General features: G+C 46.6%; 1 protein-coding gene across 4 annotated transcripts in view; it reads left to right on the plus strand.

Annotated features, from left to right (window-relative positions):
* The window catches only part of MICAL3 (microtubule associated monooxygenase, calponin and LIM domain containing 3), a 269,337-nt gene that overhangs the window by 211,514 nt on the left and 36,466 nt on the right, over nucleotides 1-21,357 (plus strand). For all 4 annotated transcript variants that reach the window (XM_036301482.1, XM_036301483.1, XM_036301486.1 and 1 more), the window contains 5 exons: nucleotides 12,226-12,339; nucleotides 13,121-13,267; nucleotides 13,696-13,778; nucleotides 15,042-16,875; nucleotides 17,396-17,490. In XM_036301482.1, coding sequence (XP_036157375.1) covers nucleotides 12,226-12,339; nucleotides 13,121-13,267; nucleotides 13,696-13,778; nucleotides 15,042-16,875; nucleotides 17,396-17,490 — 2,273 coding nt within the window. The remainder of the gene's footprint in view (nucleotides 1-12,225; nucleotides 12,340-13,120; nucleotides 13,268-13,695; nucleotides 13,779-15,041; nucleotides 16,876-17,395; nucleotides 17,491-21,357) is intronic.

Raw genomic sequence — 21,357 nt, forward strand, 5'->3', positions numbered from 1 at the left:
GAAACACGTGAGTATGAGGGTCAGGCCTGTGCTGAAGCTGATGCATTGCAGTGTGCCTTGCCCTATGCAGATGAGGTGTCTGGTCCTTGGTCTCCTCTGTGCTTACCAACAACAGTGCAAAGTTAGCACCTGATACCCAGGCACTCAGAGTAATTTGAGCACACATATTGGCACAATGAGCCTCTCCACCACAGGCCCAGGTTGAGTTCCCTCCAGGTTGGGGTGGTGCCAAGGAGAAAGATTCTAGGGAAGGAGCAGTGTCTGCCAGCCTTGTCAGCAATGGGGTAGTACAACCATGAACTTGCTCTCTAGACAGAAAGCTCAGGTGTGAGGAGCACAGAGATTTGTCTGTACCTCAGAGGTCCCACTTTCTGATGTTGATAAACTGACTTCCTTGAGTGACCAATGGCAGTGTTACCACACAGAGGTTTTAAGGCTGTGGAAATATTTGGGTAGTATCCCTCAGTCTTTTCTCAGCAGGTGCCATTGTCATAGGAATGCATCTTGGCTTTGCCAGCTCTGTGAGCTGCTCTGCTATCTCAAGGGGGAATGTGACATTATCTGTTTGCCAGTCTAGAACTTGTCCTGGAACACTCCAGACATCTTTAGTATAGTTCTCCAAAGCTGCATGTAAAAACCAGCACCCACTTTTTAGTAAGCTCAGTATACACAGGATGGTACACAGCTTTTAAAGAATTATTAAAAGCAAAAAGTCAAGAAATAAAACATTGCCAGTGTCTTCAAAGTGCCCCTTCCCTTCTTCCTACCCCAAAAGGTAGGCACTTCCTTGATTTTCACTGTACCCTGACCCCAGGGACCATGCTTATGTTTCTGCCACACTCACTCTGCACATCCTTCAGGTGTGGGGTACAGATTCACAAGGCTGGCCTGTGAGCAGACAGTGGCCTAGTAATTACATAGCTGTCCTCTCAAATTCAACATAACCTTGTAAGAAATCCATCCAACTGTGCTACAGCCAGATCCTCTGCCACCCACCTTCCCTTGGGCTTTGATCCTCAGGCTCTTGTATTTGCAAACCAGAGCATAAGCCCTTTTCCTAAATGAAAACCTTTAAGAATGATTTGAGGGAGATTAAAAATGGTGGCAGAGTAAGTGGATGCTGCACAGACACACTGCAAGGACCAAACTGGAGTTACAACTAAAATACAGAAAAACTTACTGAATAATCAACAGAAGACTCACTGAAGAGAACCCTGATAATCAAAGATGGAAAGTGGAGACTGCATAGAGACTGGTAGGAGGGGTGGAGGCGTGAAAGGACTGGCCGGGCTCCCACAGACAGCAACTGAAGTTCCAGAGAGATATCTTAGCTGTGAGGGGTTGCCACTGAGAATTCTGGGATCAAATCCCCAAGCTGGGCCCCCAAACATAAAGCACCAGAACTGAGAGGGGTACCTACATAACATCTGGATATGAAAAGCAGCCAGGTTGCTGTCTGCCAGGGAGAGATGGCTGGAAATGCAGGCACCCTCTTAAAGGGCCAATGTACAACTGAAGCTGATGCAGTGCAGTATACCTTGTGCTCCAGCAGAGGGAGGGCAGAGTGGATTGGAGCTGTGTGAGCAGAAGCCAGGATCAGGAGCTCTGGGGTTAGAGCTCAAAAGGCAGACACCCCAATGTCCTATGCTGAGTCATTCCCTCAAGCTGCAGAGATCATTTTATCATGCAGACATTTGCTATACAGGCAGCTTTGCCTGGGGGGAAGACAGTTGGCCTACCCCAGTGGTCGGCAAACTGCGGCTTGCGAGCCACAGTTTGCCGACCACTGACCTACCCTATTGGAAAACACCTTGCCCCACATGAGGAGTTTCTGAGGCCCATTAAGAGACTAAGAATAACAATTAGCCTCCAGGCAAAAGCAATTGCCCCACCCTATTGACAAAACACTCACCACACCTGTGGAGGATTGCCTGAGGGATATTCAAGACTGAATCCTATCAGTTGGTAGACAGAGGTGATCTCTGGAGGCTTAGAGTCTTTGCCTGATCTAATTAGTTAGAAACAGCATTTGACACTGTCCACACTAGAGATTGAGAGGCATAGCAGATCAACCTAATACATAGACACAAACCCAAACAGGCAGCCAAAATTAGGCTACAAAGAAACAACCCCCAAATGAAAATCAAGAATTCTCCAGAAGAGATAAATGAAATGGAGATAAGAAATGTATCTGATATAGAGTTCAGAATAATGATGGTAAAGATGCTCAACAGCATGAGAAGAGATATAGTAACTATGAAAACAGGAAATAAAGGATATCAGAGCACAAAGAACACATTGGAAGGAATGCACAGCAGATTAGAGGAAGTTGAGGATTGAATTAGTGAATTAGAAGATAAGGTTGAGATAAATCACTCACTCAGAGAACCAAGAAGAAAAACAAGAGGACAGCTTAAGGGAGCTGTGGGACAACATGAAATGTAACAATATTTGCATAGTAGGTGTGCCAGAAGAGGCAGAAAGAGAGAAAGGGATAGAGAACGTGTTTGACGAAATAATGGCAGAAAACTTCCCTAACCTGGTAAAGGAAAAAGTCACACAGTCCAGGAGGCACGGAAACCCCAAGCAAGAAGAACCCAAACAGGCCCATGCACAGAAACATCATAATTAAAATGACAAAAATTAAAGACAGAATCTTAAAGACAGCAAGAGAAAAGCAAACTATTACCTACAAAGGAGCTCCCATAAGACTGACACCTGATTTATCATCATCAGAAACTCTCAGGCCAGAAAGGAATGGCATGAAGTACTCAAGGTAATGGAAAGCAAGGATCTGAAACCAAAATTACTATAAACCAAAATTACTTTGAGTGAAAGGCTATCATTCAAAATAGATGGTGAAATAAAGAGCTTCCTAGATAAAAAAGGGCTAACGGAATACATCATCACCAAGCCAGCATTACAAGAAATGCTAAAGGGTCTGCTGTAATGAGAAGAAATAAAGGGAGAAACCTAGGGATACAGAATTAAAAGGACAATAAATAAGTACCTGTCAGTAATAATCATAAATATAAATGGACTAAATGCTCCAATTAAAAGACATAGAGTAGCTGAATGGATACAGAAACATGACCCAACTGTATGTTGTCTACAAGAGACCTGCCTCAGAACAAAACACTCACACAGGATGAGAGTGAAGAGATGGAAAAACATTTTTCATGCAAATGGAAATGAAGCAAAAGCTGGAGTAGCAATACTCGTATCTTACAAAATAGACTTCAAAATGAAGGCCATCACAAGAGGAAACAAAGGTCACTACATAATACTAAAGGGATCAATCTAACAAGAGGATATAACCCTGGTAAACATATATGCACCCAATATAGAAACATCTAAACATATTTTTTTTAAAAAACCTTCTAGAGGCCCTAGTCAGTTTGACTCAGTGGATAGAGCGTCAGCCTACTGAGCAGAGGGCCCCAGGTTCATTTCTGGTCAGGGGCACCTAACTCGGTTGCAGGTTCCTCCCCAGCCTGGGCCCTGGTCAGGCGCATGCAAGGGCAACCAATCACTGTGTTTATCTCACATCCATTTTCCTATCTGTCTTCCCTTCTCTCTTCCACTCTCTAAAATCAGCCCTAACTGGTTTGGCTCAATGGATAGAGCAGGAGTCCTCAAACTACGGCCCGCGGGCCACATGCTGCCCGCCGAAAACATTTATCTCGTCCACCGGGTGTTTTTGCCGCTGCTGTGTATATAGGAATTTGTTCATAGTTTTTTTTTTAAACTATAGTCCGGCCCTCCAATGGTCTGAGGGACAGTGAACTAGCCCCCTGTTTAAAAAGTTTGAGGACCCCTGATAGAGCGTTAGCCTGCGGACTGAAAGGCCCCAGGTTCAATTCCAGTCAAGGGCATGTACCTTGGTTGCGGGCACATCCCCAGTAGGAGGTGTGCAGGAGGCAGCTGATTGATTTTTCTCTCCCATCAGTGTTTCTAACTCTCTGACCCTCTCCCTTCCTCTCTGTAAAAAAATCAATAAAATATATTTTTAAAAAAATTTTTTTAGATAAAATAAAATCAATGGAAAAATACCCTAGGGTGAGGATTAAACAAAAACAATAAAAAAATTTTTAGAGGACTTCAAGGGAGAGATCAACAACAACAGAGTCATAGTAGGGGGCTTTAATACCCCACTGACTTCACTGGATAGATCTTCCAGACAAAAAATTAACAAGGAAATGGTGACTCTAAATGACACACTGGATCAGATGATTTAATTGACATTTATAGAACATTTCACCCAAAGCTGTGACATTCTTCTCAAGTGCACATGGGTCATTCTCAAAGATAGACCACATGTTAGGACACAAAACTAGTCTCTACAAGTTGAGAAACATTGAGATCATATCAAGCATCTTCTCAGATCACAGTGGAATGAAATTAGAAATCAACTACAGTAAAACATCCAAAACTTTCAAATACATGGAGGCTAAATAGCATATTATTAAACAATGAATGGATTACCAACAAAGTCAAAAAAGAAATAAAAAATCTTCTGGGAAACAAATGAAAATGAACACATAACCCAAAATCGCTGGGACACAGCAAAACCAGTCCTGAGAGGGAAGTTCATAGCACTACAGGACTACCTCAAAAAAACAAAAAACAATAATAATAATAAAAATAATAATAAACTAACCCTACAACTTACAGAACTAGAAAGAGAACCCACAACAAAAGCTCAGAGTAAGTAGAAGGAAGGAAATAATAAAGATTGAAGCAGATATAAATGACATAGAGACTAAAAAAATACATACAAAAAAAAATAAATGAAACAAGAGCTGGTTCTTGGAAAGGATAAACAGTCTTGATGAGCCGTTAGCCAGACTCATCAAGAAACAATGAGAGCCATAACCAGTTTGGCTCAGTGGATAGAGCGTTGGCCTGCAGACTGAAAGGTCCCAGGTTCGATTCCGGTCAAGGGCATGTACCTTGGTTGCAGGCACATCCCCAGTGGGAGGTGTGCAGGAGGCAGCTGATCGATGTTTCTCTCTCATCTATGTTTCTAACTATCTCTCTCTCCCTTCCTCTCTGTAAAAAATCAATAAAATATATTTTTTTAAAAAAAGAAAAAAGAAACAATGAGAGAGGACACAAACAAATAAAATCAGAAACTAAAGTGGAGAAGTAACCACTGACACCATAGAAATACAATGGATTGTAAGAAAATTCTATGAACAACTAGTATATGCCAACAAGCTGGACAATGGAAGAATTCCTAGAAAAATACAATATCCCAAAACTGAATCAGGAAAAATTAGAAAACCTGAATAGACCAATAACAACTGATGAAATAGAAGCAGTAATAATAAAAATAAAATAAAAACTTCCAGCAAACGTCCAGGACCGGAAGGCTTCACAGGGGAGTTTTACCAAACATTCAAAGAAGAACTAACACTTATCCTCCTCAAACTATTCCAAAAAATCCAAGAGGAAGGAACACTTCCAAGCTCTTTTTATGAGGCCAGCATTACCCTAATTTCAAAACCAGATACAAACACTACAAAGAAAGAGAATTACAGGCCAATATCCCTGGTGAACACAGATGCTAAAATTCTCAACAAAATATTACTCAGATTCAGCGATATATTTAAAAGATCATACACCATGACCATAAGGGATGCAAGGCTGGTACAATATTTGCAAATCAATAAATGTGATACATGCCCTGACCGGTTTGGCTCAGTGGATAGAGCGTCGGCCATGGACTGAAGGGTCCCAGGTTCAATTCCGGTCAAGGGCATGTACCTTGGTTGTGGGCACATCCCCAGTAGGGGGTGTGCAGGAGGCAGCTGATCGATGTTTCTTTCTCATCAATGTTTCTAACTCTCTGTCCCTCTCCTTTCCTCTCTGTAAAAAAACAATAAAATATATTTTTTTTAAAAATGTGATACATAAACAAATTGAAAGACAAAAATCACATGATAATATCAATAGATGCAAAAAAAGCATTTGACAAAATCCAACACCCATTTTTTTATCAAAACTCTCAGCAAAGTGGGAATAGAGGGAGCATATCTTAACAGGATAAAGGTCATATATGGCAAACCTACAGCAAACATCATACTCAGTGGGCAAAAACTAAAACCATTTTCCCTAAGAACAGGAACAAGACAGCGATGTCCGCTTTCACCACTCTTATTCAATACTAGAGGCCTGGTGCACAAAATCTGTGCACTCAGGGGTTCCCTCAGCCCAGCCTGCACCCTCTCACAGTCAAGGAGCCCTCGGGGGCAGTCCAACATCCTTAGTGCTGCCACGGAGGCGGGAGAGGCTCCCACCACTGGCGCTGCACTTGCCAGCCATGAGCCTGGCTTCTGGCTGAGCAGCGCTCCCCCTGTGGGAGCACACGGACCACCAGGGGCCAGCTCCTGCATTGAGCGTCTGCCTCCTGGTGGTCAGTGTGCATCATAGCGACTGGTCATTCTGCTGTTCTGTCTATTGGCATATTAGCCTTTTATACCTGCAGGATCAGGCCGAAACCCGCTCTCTGACATCCCCCAAGGGGTCTCAGATTGCGAGAGGGTGCGGGCCTGGCCGAGGGACCCCACCGGTGCACAATCGGGGCCAGGGAGGGACACAGGAGGTTGGCCAGCCAGGGAGGGACTGTGGGAGGGCTCCAGGGCATGGCCGGCCCATCTTGCTCAGTCCCAATCGGCTGGACCCCAGCAGCAAGCTAACCTACTGGTCGGAGTGTCTGCCTCCTGGTGGTCAGTGCACATCATAGCAAGAGGTTGAGTGGCCTTAGCATACCATTAGCATATTACACTTTGATTGCTTGAACAGCCAACCGGTCAACCAGACACTTAGCATATTAGGCTTTTATTATACAGGATAGTACTGGAATGCCCAAACATAGCAATTAGACAAGAAGAAAACATAAAAGGCATCCAAATTGGAAAGAGGAAGAAAAACTCATTATTTGCAGATGACATGGTATGGTGCATTAAAAACCTAAAAACACCACCAAAAATCTACTAGATTTAATAAATTAATTTGGCAATGTAGCAAGATCCAAAAAAAACACCCAAAAATGTATGTCTTTTTATACATCAACTAGAGGCCCAGTGCATGAATTTGTGCACTGGTGGGGTCCAGCTGGCCCACCCCAATGGGGGCCAACCAGGGCCAGGCCAGAGGGGGGGGGAGGGAATGTGGGCGGGGCCAGCTGGGGGAGGGGCTGCAGGAGGTTGGGGGGTCTGATCAGCGGCCCAATCAGGCCAGTTGGCCGCTGCAGTGCGTGTCATAGTGACTGGTCATTCTGTTTGACCGCAGTGCATGTCATAGCAACCGATTGTTCCATCCTTCCGGTCACTGGGCGTGTGTGTGTGTGTGTGTGTGTGTGTGTGTGTGTGTGTGTAGACTGGAGGCCCAGTGCACAAAATTCATGCACTGGGAGTGGGGTGGGATCCCTCAGCCCAGCCTGTGCCTTCTCATAGTCGGGACCCCTTGCTCCTTACCACCCGCCTGCATGCTGCTCCCTACCACTCGGCTTGCTGCTCCTTAGTGCTGCCACAGAGGTTCCTGCCACCTACACTGCACTTGCCAGCTGTGAGCCCAGCTTCTGAATGACCACCAGGGGGCAGCTCCTCCATTGAGCATCTGCCCCCTGGTGGTCAGTTCATAGCAACCGGTCATTCCACCATTCAGTCAATTTGCATTATTAGGGTTTTATTATATAGGATAGGATATTGAATGTAAATGAAAAATAAAATATTAAAAAGAACCAAATAAAATATATATATATATATATACTTTTTTAAAAATTCTCACCTAAGGATGTTTTTTAAATTGATTTTTAGAGAGAGAAACATCCATGTGACAGAGAAATACCAGTAGGCTGCCTCTGCACCTGCTGAACCACTGGGATCTAACCTAAACCTAAGTATGTGCCCTAACCTAGAATCCAACAGGAAACCCTTTGGTGTACAGGTTGAGACTCCAACCAACTGAGCCACCTGGCTAGGGCAGATCTGAAAAAAATTTTTAAATGTACCTCCGGGCCCTGGTCAGTGTGGATCAGTAGTTAGTGTGTCCTCCCACGCACCAAAGGGTCATGGGTTTGATTCCAGATGAGGACACATACACAGGTTGTGGGTTCCATCCATGTCACATTGCTTGGGCAACTGATCGATGTTTCTCTTTCTCTTTCCCTCTCCCTTCCTCTCTCTCTAGAATCAATGAAACGAACATATCCTTAGAGGAGAACTTAAAAAGAAAAAAAAAAAATGCTGGTTTGGTTCAGTGGATAGTGCTTCTGCAGGTGGACTGAAGGGTACCGGGTTGGATTCCAATCAAGGGCAAGTACCTGGGTTGCAGGCTCAATCCGGGGCCCTGGTCGGGGATTCAGCAAGAGGCAACTAATTGATGCCTCTCACATTAGTTTCTGTCTTTCTCCCTCCCTTCCATTCTCTGTAAAAAAAAAAAAAAAAAAAAAAAAAAAAAAAAAAAAAATCAATGCAAAAATGTCCTCAGATGAGGATTAGCCAAAACAAACAAACACACACCCATTCCCAGTGTGATTATTGATGGAGCATATGAGGTATTTGTTGAATGAACGGGAAGAGATGGGACTTCGCTTTCTGTTTTAGCAATTCTGCAAGCCAGAAGGTTTATTTTTATTTTTTAATATATTGATTTTTTTACAGAGAGAAAGGGAGCGGGATAGGGATTTAGAAACACCGATGAGAGAGAAACATCCGTCAGCTGCCTCCTGCACACCCCCCACTGGGGATGTACCTTCAACCAAGGTACATGCCCTTGACCGGAATCGAACCCAGGAACCCTCAGTCCGCAGGCCGACGCTCTATCCACTGAGCCAAACTGGTTAGGGCCAGAGGGTTTATTTTTTATTTTAATTTTTATTGATTGATTATTTTAGAGAGAGGAAGGGAGCGAGAGAAACACCAGTGTGCTGTTCCACTTATTATGCTCTCTTTGGTTGCTTCTTGTCTGCGCCCTGACCAGGTATCCAACCGGCAACCTTGCTGTATCAGGAGGAGGTTCTAACCCACTGCGCTGCAGGCTGCCTGTCAGGGCCCCTCAACAAAACCCCTCTGGTGTGCCCTGGCCCCTGCTGTGGGTCGGCGCTCCTCTGCCACAGTGAAGGTTTCGGTTCCATTCTGTCAGGGTACCTACTTAGGTTTCCGGTTTGATCCCTGGTCCGGGCTGACTGCTGCACAGGAAGTGACTGAGGACCATGTGCTCTAGTCATTCAGCAGGGAGCTGGGGTGCTACCTCCGCTCCTCCATCAAGGGCAACTTCAACTATGGCCGCTGTGTGGCCTCCAGGCCACCCAGTCACCCCGGGAGGCAGATTTCCGTGTTCCCAGGGAGAGCGCCCTCCGCGCCGGACTCCCAGGAAGAGCGGGGTCCCAGAGGGAAAGCACTTCGCTCTGCCTCCCTTTGGGGCTCCTGGGCCAGAGCGGAGCGCTCATCTTGCGCAAGGCTCGGAGGGGAGAGCCGCCCCAGGGAGGCCTCCTAGCTGGGTGCTGAGAAAACGAAACTGGAGCCCTTCCTCCTTGAACCCTGTCGTCTTCGGGCATGTGAATGCATTTTATTTTATTTGACGCAGCCTCATGTACCTGGCCTTGTGTGGCACGCAGCCACGCCCACCCGCTCCTGCCGGTCTTTACCTGTGAGGGTGTCCTGGCTAATTAGCATATTCCTCTCTTATTATATAGGATATACATAGATAATGAATTCTCAGAAAGAGAAACTTTAAAAAAAGCATCCCGTTTACCATTGCAACAAAAAATTAAGATACTTAGGAATAAAATTAACCACAGAGGTAAAAGACTTGTACTTGGAAAACGATAGGACACTAAGAAAAGAGAGAGAAGATATAAATAAGTGGAAGAGTATTTCATGTTCTAGGATTGGTAGAATCAACATCATTAAAATGTCTGTACTGCCCAAGGAAAGTTACAGATTCAATGCAATCCCTACTAAAATAACACCATATTTTACATATCTATAACAAATACTCCAACAATGTATATGGAACCAAAAAAGACTTCGAATAGCTGCAGCAATCTTAAGAAAGAAGAAAAAAGTTGGAGGAATCACAATACCAGATATCATGTTATACTACAAAGCCACCATAATCAAAACAGCTGATACTGGCACAAGAACAGGCATGTAGATCAATGGAACAAAACAGAGAATCCCAGAAATCAACCTGAGCCATTACACGCACTTAATATTTGACAAAGGTAATAAGAGCATACAATGGAGTCAAGACAGTCTCTTCAATAAATGGTGTTGGGAAAATTGGACAAAAACATGCAAAAAAAATGAAACTAGACCACCAATTTACACCATACACAAGAATTAACTCAAGATAGATAAAAGACCTAAATGTAAGTCAGGAAACCATAAAAATCCTAGAAGAAACTGTAGGCAGCAAAATCTCAGACATCTCTTGTAGCAATATGTTGATAAATACATCTCCTAGGGCAGTGGTCGGCAAACTCATTAGTCAACAGTCAAATATCAACAGTACAACGATTTAAATTTCTTTTGAGAGCCAAATTTTTTAAACTTAAACTATATAGGTAGGTACATTGTTATTAACTTAATTAGGGTACTCCTAAGGCTTAGGAAGAGCCACACTCAAGGGGCCAAAGAGCTGCATGTGGCTCGCAAGCTGCAGTTTGCCGACCACGGTCCTAGGGCAAAGGAAACTAAGGAGAAAATAAATAAATGGGACTACTTTAAAAGTAAAAAGTTTCTGCACAGCAAAAGAAACCATCAACAAAATAAAAGAAAGCTCACTGTATGGGAGGATATATTTGGCAATGATACATCTGCTAAAGGGTTAATATCCAAACTATATAAGGAACTCATACAAGTTAACAAAAAGAAGACAAACAGTCCAATTAAAAAATGGGCAAAGGACCTAAATAGAAAATTCTCCAAAGAGGACACACAGATGGCCAGGAGACATGAAAAAATGCTCAAAGTCACTAATCATCCAAGAGATACTAATTAAAATGACAACGAGGTATGAAAATGTCTGCTATCAATAAATGACAAGTGCTGGTGAGAATGTGGAGAAAAGGAAACCCTAGTACACTGCTGGTGGGAATGCTGATTGGTGCAGCCTTTATGGAAAACAGTATGGAGTTTTCTCAAAAAATTAAATATGGAAGTGCCATTTAACCCAGTGATCCCACTTATAGGAATGTAGCCTAAGAAACCCGAAACACTAATCAGAAAGAATGTATGCATTCCTGTGTTCGGAAGAGCACAATTTACAATAGCTAAGTTCTGGAAAGAGCCCAAGTGCCTATGAGTAGATGAGTGGATAAAAAAGCTCTGGTACATTTATGCCATGGAATACTATGCAGCAGCAAAAATGAAGAATCTCTTACCCTTTAAGATAGCATGGAGGGACCTGGAGAGTGAAATCAGATGAACAGAGTGGATCCAGAGACAAGGAAGCATGGAACAGAGTGCAGAATTTCGGAGGAAAGGTGGGGGAGAGTGGGTAGATGGGAGGGAATCAATCAAAGACCTTTTATGCACGTATGCATAACCCATGGGCGCAGAGAGTGGGGTAGTGAGAACCTGGGGCAGGGGCCAGGGGTGGACTGGAAGAGGTTGATGCTGGGGGGGGGGGGGGGGAACATATGTAATACTTTCAATAACAAAGTTTTTTAATTAAAATAAAATAAAAACAATGATTTGTGGTTTGCTGTGTTTCAAACACTAGAAGAAGCCATTAGGACTCCTGACAAGTGAGTACTGTTAGTCTTGGATAGCACTGGCATGTCACAGCATCCTTTAAAGCAGTGCTCATTGCTTTCTTAATTGCTTTTTCTTCAAACTATTAGTGTAAGTTCTAAGTGTCCAGATGGTTGAAGCAGCTGTGTGCGTGTGTGCGTGTGCGTGTGCGTGTGTGTGTGTGTGTGTGTGTGTTTGTTTTAGGGGCTGGTTCCTCAGGAGATATGAAGTTCATTAGTGCTAGTCCTGAATCCAGAAAATGAACTTTACATATCCCCTTATCCCTCCCTGTTATGCTTTAGAAAAGTATTTCTAAATTATCCCAAGCGAATTTGCCACTTCTGCCAGAATTTGTCCTGCCCCTTCTAGTGGTCTTCGCATCACAGCCTGGGGAGAAGCACTGCTGCTTTCCCACCTGCAAAGGCAGTCTCCCTATCCTGTCTTTACTTTTCTTCCTTTGACTGTTTCTGCTTTACAGTCCCATTTGATGAGGATGGCCTGGAGGAAGATGTGGATTCGGAGCCGGCAGAAATTGAAGAGGAGGCAGCAGAGAATGGGGACACGGGTGACACTGGTGCTGAGCTGGATGATGGTATGGGGGACCCCAGAGCCTCCCCTCTCCACCATGGTGAACACCCTGTTCCCCACTGTAGGACACGCCAGAGTGCTTTGAACTCAGGAAAGATAAAAACAACACACATTAATCAAAAGCAGGGAGCTCAGAGGAGGCAGCAGATAGATCTGGTTCATTCCATTTTCAGTCACTAACTTGAATACCTGTTATTATACTCTCCCATAGCCACCATTCAACATCGCCTGCATTCATTAAGTTGTGGGTGAGAAACTCAGCAGATTTGAGGCTTTATACAGAGCCTTTAATCCAGTGGATACCCTCTGAAAGCTATATATAAAGAGATGGTATTTTAAGAATTATAGCCTGGTTGGTTGGGAAACAAGGGCAAAGGAGTAGGCTGGGAAAAATGAGAGGAGCAGTCCAAGTAAGATAGTGAAGGAAGCATGACCTCAGCTGTGGTGGTAGGGTAGCAGGCTAGGCAGTGCTAACAGGAGAGAAATGCAAGTGGGTGGTGGGCCCAGCAAGCAAGGCCTGCCCTCCACAAGCATGCCCATGGTTCTGTTTTCTGTCACAGCCTATCATGTGTCATCTGGCTGTATTTCAGAAGATAGTAGAGTACCGTGTTGCAGAGGATGTGCTTTTGGATGAGTATCAGAAACTGGGTGAGGACCAGCAAGCAGGGCCCCACTGGGGAACAGAGCCTGGTCCAGACTACAGTCGTCATTCTGTTCTCCAAGGAAGGCAGGAGACTGGAAAGGAGCAGGCCTCACTCAGGTTCAGTGTTCTTTCCCTTTGCCAGATCATCACTGGTCTGATGACAGCCCATCGGATGCTGAAACAGAGTTTTGCAAGCAGCACCAAGAGGTGGTAAAAGCGGAGCTGGAGCTGAACGTCTCAGAAAACCAGGACGAACGACCCCCTGCCACTCTACAGCATAACAAGAGAGGTAAGTCTACTGTCACAGGAGAAGCCACTCCCAGAATTCCTGCTGAGAGCCACTTGAGGACTAGTGGCACCACAGGCACAGGTCATGAAGCAGAGCGGGCACACATCATACCGGCCTTGGATAATGGCCTCCTCCCCCTATGCACAGGCCCTGCACGTGGCTTTACCAACAGCCCCTTTCTGTGTGTTATTTGGAGCTATGAAAGGGTAGCAGATACAGCTCAAATCTTTTTGTCACAGACCATACACATGACACAAGCAGAGGTTGCATACGGGACGCCCTGGGGAAGCACATTCCCTTTTTTCTTCTTTCCATCTCTGCAGGTGGCCAACCAATGGTTCAACCCCACCGCAGAGCTGGCTAGAAGAGGCACCCTCAGTGGGAATGGGAGTTTTTCTTCTTGTCAATCCTTTGTCTCTTCTTTTTAGCTCCCTCCCAAGTCTCCAGTCCCACCTGGTCCCCTTCGGAACAAGCTGTTCTGTTCTCTCCTGCCCACAGCCCCATGGGAGAGGTAAGAGTGTGAGCCCCCTTTTTTGACTTCTTGTGCTAAGTGGGGTTGTTGAAAACAGGAATGGGGTTCCAGCTCAGTTCTCGCCTGTGGGACAAGGTAGCATCTCCCTCACCCTGTTCTGCACCAACTCCAAACCTGGGTCATCCCACTATTGTATCATACTTTGTCTTGTCCACATATCATACCATTTCAAAAATAAGTTTTAAGTTAAAGCAAGAATATATGTGGAATCATTGGTTCAATATGACAGATGCATTATTTCTTAATATTCTGTTAAAATGAGCTATGAATTTTAATTTTATTTTTTCAAATATATATTGATTTCAGAAAGGAAGGGAGAGGAAGAGAAAGATAAAAATATCAATATTGAGAGAGATTCATTGATCAGCTGCCTCCTGCACACCCCCTATTGGGGATCGAGCCCACAACCAGGGCATGTGCCCTGACCAGGAATCAAACCATGACCTCCTGGTCCATAGGTCGATGCTCAACCACTGGCTGGGCTAAACTATGAATTTTATTTTATTTTTTTTTTAACTATGAATTTTAAAATTAAAAATACTTACCCAGATTACCAGTGGTATGTGAACCACAGACTAAAGAATGCTATATAAACACATTGTAATAATATGTCCCATGGAACATGTTTTAGAAAATACTTTCTGGAGAAAAGATCAGGGAGGGAAGTCCAAACTGAAGATTGGGTCTGCTTGCTCTGATCTTTGAGATTCTAAGAAGCGAGATGAATTTGGTGATTTCACGTCTGAGATGGAGGAGCTTTACTGAGACAAGTGATGGGAGGACAAAGCATAAGGATACATGCAGGAATATCTGGATCTTTGAGCTTCCTGGGGAGGACAGTTTATAATACAGACTGTAAAAAAAAAATAGATGTTTTTAATCTTCTTACCATGTTGGCCACTATGTACGTACTTCAGAGATCTTGGAGCTCTTGAGGAGTGAGAGCTGAATTCATTAGTGTCCTCTGACCAGCACTCACTTCAGTGCACGTAGAATATAGGATGTCTTTGAGGTGAGCCAAACCCTGAAAACTGAGTCTGTTCAACTAAGGAAGTGGTTCTAAAAATTACAGAAAGTGAGAAAGGTTCTCCTGAGCAATTTGATTAATAGCTTAAAGGATGGAGAGAGGAATTTATTTCAGCAAGCACAGGCTCTTTGAGAGAGAAAGCTCCCTAAGGGATCTTTGCTGATCATTAAGTCCCTGCCCTCTAAACAGTTTCCATCTATCTTCTTTTTCTGTAGGGGGCCCGGATTCCACTCCCCTCTGAAGCTATCAAAGTGAAATTGCCCAAGGAGCGCCTTTTCCCAGAGCTTTTGGTTTCCAAAGTAAAGTTCAAAGCAGAAGTTCCCACTGATCAGAAAGCTGTGCACTCTCCCATCCAGTCCCAGCCAGGAGCTCTGCTGGAAGCCAGGACACATACCTCTCCAGTTGGTTCACAGGGCCTGTCCCCATTGGCCACTTCCACCATTACCCCCACTCAGCACCCCATTTGCTCCCAGCCTAAACCTTCCTGTGAGGCCACCATTCCATCCCCCACCAAGTCCCCCATATGCTTCCAGCCTGTTCCAGCGAAAACATCAACCCCCCTCACCCCCCTCCACGTGAAGAACCAAGGGGATGCCAAGGACAGACTGGGCAGCCCTCTTGCTATGGACGAGGCCCTGAAGCCGAACGACTTGGTGGCAGAGTTCTGGATGAAGAGCGCTGAAATTCGCCGCAGCCTGGGGCTCACACCCGTGGATCGGAGCAAGGGGCCCAAGCACAGCTTCCCCTCACCTGCCTTTAAGCCATTGTCCCTAAAATCCTATTCAGTTGAGAAGTCTCCTCAGGATGAGGGGCTCCATCTTCTAAAACCTCCATCTAAGAAACTGGCAAAGTCGGATAGTGACCAGCCCTCTCTGCCAACCCCCAAGTCCCCATCTGACAGAGAGCTAAAAAGCTCCCATGAGGAGCGGAGAGACCTGTCCAGCAGTTCTGGGCTGGGCCTTCATGGGAGCTCCTCCAACATGAAGACCTTGGGCAGCCAGAGCTTCAATACCTCAGACTCCACCATGCTTACTCCACCCTCAAGCCCACCTCCACCCCCACCCCAGGACGAGGAGCCCGCAACTCTTCAAAGGGAGCCATATCAGATATATGGGCAGAAGGAAACCAAGCCCAAGGCCTCCGTAATCCCACCCCCCACACCTGCCACCTTTATGCGGCCCCCCCGAGAGCCTGCCCAGCTGCCCTGGGAAGAGGTACGGAAGTCATTTGTAGAGAGTGTAGCTGAGATCCCCTTTGCTGATGACGTGGAGGATACATATGATGACAAGACCGAGGACTCAAATCTGCAGAAGTTCTTCACACCCCCTTCCTGCTGGCCCCTCTCTGACAAGGCCCTCCCCCCACCCCTAGCCAAGGAGAATGTCAGGTTACTTACTCTAGAGAGCGGGGTCCAACTGCAGAAGAGGGGGCTACCTGTAGTCTCTCCAGAAGCCAAGGAGCTGGCTGAAGAGCGCATGCGAGCCAGAGAGAAGTCTATAAAGAGCCAGGTGTTGAGAGATGCCATGGCCAAACAGCTGAGTCGGATGAAGGAGATGGAAATTGGGGCTGAGACCTCCAGTCCCCCAGGAGGCACCTGCCACAAAGCCGCCTCAATGCCCTCTAAAGGCAAAGCCCTTGGCCTTGAATCCCCTAAACACCCGGTGCACAAAGGCCCTGAGGAGCCCACCTTGAAGCACAAAAACACTAGTGAGGAATTCCTCTCCCCCACATTGAACTCAGGGGCCCCAGATGGTTCAGTCACTTCATCCGAGGGCTCTAGTGGGAAGAGCAAGAAGAGATCGTCACTCTTCTCCCCCCGTAAAAACAAGGAGAGAAAATCTAAAGGTGAGGGCCGGCCCCTGGAGAAACACAGCCCAGATCTCCTGGAGGAAGCAGCCGCCAAGCCCAGGTCCTTGTGGAAGTCAGTCTTCTCAGGGTATAAGAAGGACAAGAAGAAGAAGGGTGACAACAAGTCCTGTTCCAGCACCCCTTCCAGTGGTGCCACTGTGGCCTCTAGCAAGCACAGGATGTCTCCAATAGTGAAAGCAGGTACATCAGCACCAAGGGACCCCTCCTGGGGCAGAGCATAAGGTGTGCATTCTTCAGTCATTTGGTTCTTCTCAAAAGGTCCCTTCCCCATGCCACTCCCCCAAAGGTTCTTAGAGCTGTGCTAACAGGGTAGGGAGAAGAAAACTGAACCATGGGTTCACAGAACATACTCCACTTAATAGGATAATTCTAAAAAACAGCCTGAAGCTGGTTAAGGGAGACAGGAGGTTTATGCACTTCCTAAAGTCGCATCAACCTAACAGAGGGCAATGCTGCTGGGAGTTCCAGGCAGTCTCTTTGGGCACCATCTATTCAGTGTTGGTCCATCCTGTCTGAACAGATGTGAGCATCCAAGTTCCTGGCTCCCCAATATGGGAAAAGAGTCACTCAAACTAGAAAGAAAACAAATCTCCACCCCACTCCCCCAGGCTATTCTTGTGAATGTAGAAATCAGGAAAGCACCGTGGTACTTATGGACTGGTCACAGTCTTCACTCTGCCTCTTCTTTCCATCCCCACAGAGCTGCAGCTGCGGGACCAGCTGAGTTTCTCCGAGGACTCTGACCTCTCCAGCGATGACATCCTCGAGAGGGTCTCCCAGAAGTCCAAGCGAGAGGTACGCAGGCCTGGTCAGCAGTAGGGCTTCAGAGGGGTTGGGAATCTCGACTCCTATCCTCTGTTGAGTGTTGGTCTTTGATGAGGTGGAGGAAAGGAAAGCAAATCTCAAAGCAGGGGTGGATATGAGCTCCCAGCAGACACATACAAATCCTGAGCCTTGCTCAGGGGTCCAAGTAGAAGACACAGAAGGGACCTATCTCAGGCTTTTTCAGTGAGCAGCTAGGGGTTATTGGCTTCTATGGCAAGAGTTCCTGAGTTGAGTTCTGGTGAAGACAGATATTTCATGCCCAAAGATTCATTCTGCCTTTAGGAAGCAGCCCAGTGTTGTCCATTCATTCTTTTGTCCTCAGAAATCCCACGTGGAGTAGCACCCACCAGTGCCCAGAGTGACAGGAAAAGAGTTGTTTGTTCCCAGGATCCAGCCAAGGCTTGGATGGGGAGCCTTCCTACTCCATCTCCATTGTCTAGCCGTGGGCACACACTTACCCTCCTGTCTAAGGTAAAGGTCCAGCTACATTCAGCTCCCTTTTTTTAATGAAAAACTTCCTCAGAACATTCTGTACCTTCTTTACAAGGCTTCCCAAGGCTTAAATTTGAGTCTTCCCTCTCCATTGACTTACAGGGAGGCCATGGCCGATCTGTGTCCAGTTCTCTCCTCCTGGCTTGATCTAGTTCCTCATTTAATAACTTTGCAAATCAGAGGAAACCCATCTTTTAGTTCTCATCTCATTCTTGAGTTGTTCGTCCCCCCTGGGCCATGCCAGCTCTGTATCTGTTCATTCTCCTAGAAGGACACCTAGAATGGGGTTTAATTGACTCATGAGTCAGGCCTCCCATCCCACCCCAGCCATCTGCAGAGCTTCCCCATGTCTCAGCCAGGCCACACTGGGTTATGGTTGGGATCTTGTATCCAATTCCCTGCAGAGACCTGGCATCAGGTTCTCCTGCTATGGTTCCCACACAGTAGCTTTAGTACTAAACTGAGAAATTCTTCTGGGTATGTGAGTGGGTTCTTAAACACTGCCTTAGGGGTCCTGAAGGGGTTCTGTCAAGAAGGAGAATAGCGCCGAAACCGGTTTGGCTCAGTGGATAGAGCGTCGGCCTGCGGACTGAAAAGTCCCAGGTTCGATTCCAGTCAAGGGCATGTACCTGGGTTGCGGGCACATCCCCAGTAGGAGATGTGCAGGAGGCGGCTGATCGATGTTTCTCTCTCATCGATGTTTCTAACTCTCTATCTCTCTCCCTTCCTCTCTGTAAAAAATCAATAAAATATATTAAAAAAAAAAAAAAAAAAAAAGAAGGAGAATAGTGGTCCAAGGTTCACTTTGCCTCAGTGCAGACATTTAGCCAGTTGGTCAAAAACTTCCATCTGTGGTTGCTTTTGTGGTCAGGTCTCTCCACCATTTCTCTACTGATTAATGAAACCTCGTAGCAAAATGCTGAGGGCCAGACTACCCAAGCTGGCTATGCCAAGACCGTCATCTGGGTAACATATCTCACTGACCACACCTCTCCCTGGATCTCGAAGGCCTGGGGCATACAAGGAGCTCCTCCCCATCAGCGTAAATGACAGGTCATGGACCCCACTCCTAGAATCCAAGCACTTCACGCTCCACATGCTCCCCACAGAGATGGGCCTTTTGCTGGAGGCTGTGAGGGATACTAATGTCCTGACTCCCAGTGCAGTGTGCAGTCAGGCTGAGCAGGAGCAAGGCACTGTGTATTTTTAAGAATAGAAGCTAAAGGTAATGGGATTGAGAAGTACAGATTGATAGTTATGGAATAGTCACGGGCACGTAAAATATAGCATAGGAAACATAGTTAATCCTATCTAATAAAAGAGAAACATGGTAATTAGCGTACGACCGCTACCCTTCCCATTGGCTAATCAGGGCGATATGCAAATTAACTGCCAGCCAAGATGGCGGTCGGCAGCCAGGCAGCTTGAAACTAACATGAGGCTTGCTTGCTTCAGTGATGGAGGAAACCAACGTTCCCCGCCTGCCTTGCCGGCCTCTGAGCCTGCAGTTTGAAACATTGTAACAAATATAGAAGCTAAACAAAACCCCAGAAACCTGCTTTCAGCGAGCCGGGATCTTAGAGCTGGAGTTATACATTGTTTCGATTATAGAACACAAACAAACCAGATACCTGCTTTCAGCAGCAGAGGCCTCAGAGCTGGAGCCTCAGAGCTAAAGCTGGCCCAGAATTAAAAAAAGAAAAGAAAAAAAGGAGCGGTTGGGAGCTTCAGTCACCCGCCAGCCTGAAAACAGCCCTCAGCCCCTCACCCAGACTGGCCAGGCACCCCAGTGGGGACCCCCACCCTGAAGGGTGTGTGACCAGCTGCAAACAGCCATCATCCCCTCACCCAGGCTGGCCAGGCACCCCAGTGGGGACCCCCACCCTGATCCAGGACACCCTTCAGGGCAAACCAGCCGGCACCCACCCGTGCACCAGGCCTCTACCCTATATAGTAAAAGGGTAATATGCCTCCCAGCACGGGATCAGCGGAGCCGAGAGGCCTCCCAGCACCGGGATCAGCATGACGGGGGCAGCACCCAAACCCCCTGATCTCCCTGTGGCTCTGTGTGTGATGGGACAGGGCCACAACCTCCCTATCGGCCCTGCTCTGTTCGTGACAGGGGAAGGACCCCCAACCCCCTGATCAGCCCTGCTCTGTGCCTGATGGGGGGAGCTCCCCAACCCCCTGATTGCCCTGCGGCTCTGTGTGTGACAGGGTACAGAGCCCCAACCCCCTGATCGGCCCTGCTCTGTACATGACAGGGGGCAGCGCCCCAACTCCCCAATCGGCCCTGCTCTGAGCCCGACCAATGGCTGCACCTAGGGATTGGGCCTGCCCTCTGCCACCCAGGAGCAGGCCTAAGCCAGCAGGTCATTATCTCCCGAGGGGTCCCAGGCTGCGAGAGGGCACAGGCCGTGTTGAGGGACCCCCTCTTCTCCCCGAGTGCACAAATTTTTGTGCACCGGGCCTCTAGTAATATTATAATAGCTATGTATGGTGCCAGGTGGTTAAAGGAAATATCAAGGGGAATACTTTGTAAATTATACAATTGTCTAATAACCATTAGACACCTGAAACTAATACTAAATAATCCATATATATAAAAGCCAAGCGGCCCGAATAAAAGAAGACCAATTGCTATGATGCACACTGCAGCAGCCAACCAGCCCAATGGGGGCCCCGATCAGCCCCCCCAACCTCCTGTGGCCCCTCCCCCCAGCCGCCCCTGCCCCTGATCGGCACTCCCACGGCCAACTTCCCATGCCTCACCCCCCACCCCGGCTGGCCCCATCTCCTATCACCGCCCCCAATCGGGATCAGGGTTGGCCAACCTCCCACAGCCCCCCTCCTCAGCCAGCCCGGCCCCGATCAGGCCCCCCACCTCTTGGTGTATGGGATGATGCTCCAACCAACTGAGCCACCCGGCCAGGACTAGGCCCCCCACCTCAATTGGGGGGTGGAGTCGGCCAGCCAACCTCCCGCATCCCCTCCCCCCTGCCAGCCCAGCCCCAATCAGCCCCCTTGGGGCCAGCCAGCCGGACCCCACTCATGCACAAATTTATGCACCAGGCCTCTAGTATTAAATGTAAACTGTAATTGAAAAAAAAAGAATAGAAGCTAAATTAGGAAAACAAACCTAAACAAAAACAGCAATGAAGGACACTTTGGAAATTTAAGGAATTGATCTTAGAATATATGCACTGATACATAATATTGGCACATCAATGCTAAATTCTTGAAAGCTATTAAAGCACTGTAGTCATTTAGGAAAATGTCCCTGTTCTTAGGACGTATGTGTTAAAATTTTAAGGGATGAAGGATCTTGATATCTACAACTGAGTC

Source organism: Myotis myotis, unplaced genomic scaffold, assembly GCF_014108235.1.
Source record: "Myotis myotis isolate mMyoMyo1 unplaced genomic scaffold, mMyoMyo1.p scaffold_m19_p_3, whole genome shotgun sequence".
Classification (NCBI taxonomy): Eukaryota; Metazoa; Chordata; class Mammalia; order Chiroptera; family Vespertilionidae; genus Myotis; species Myotis myotis.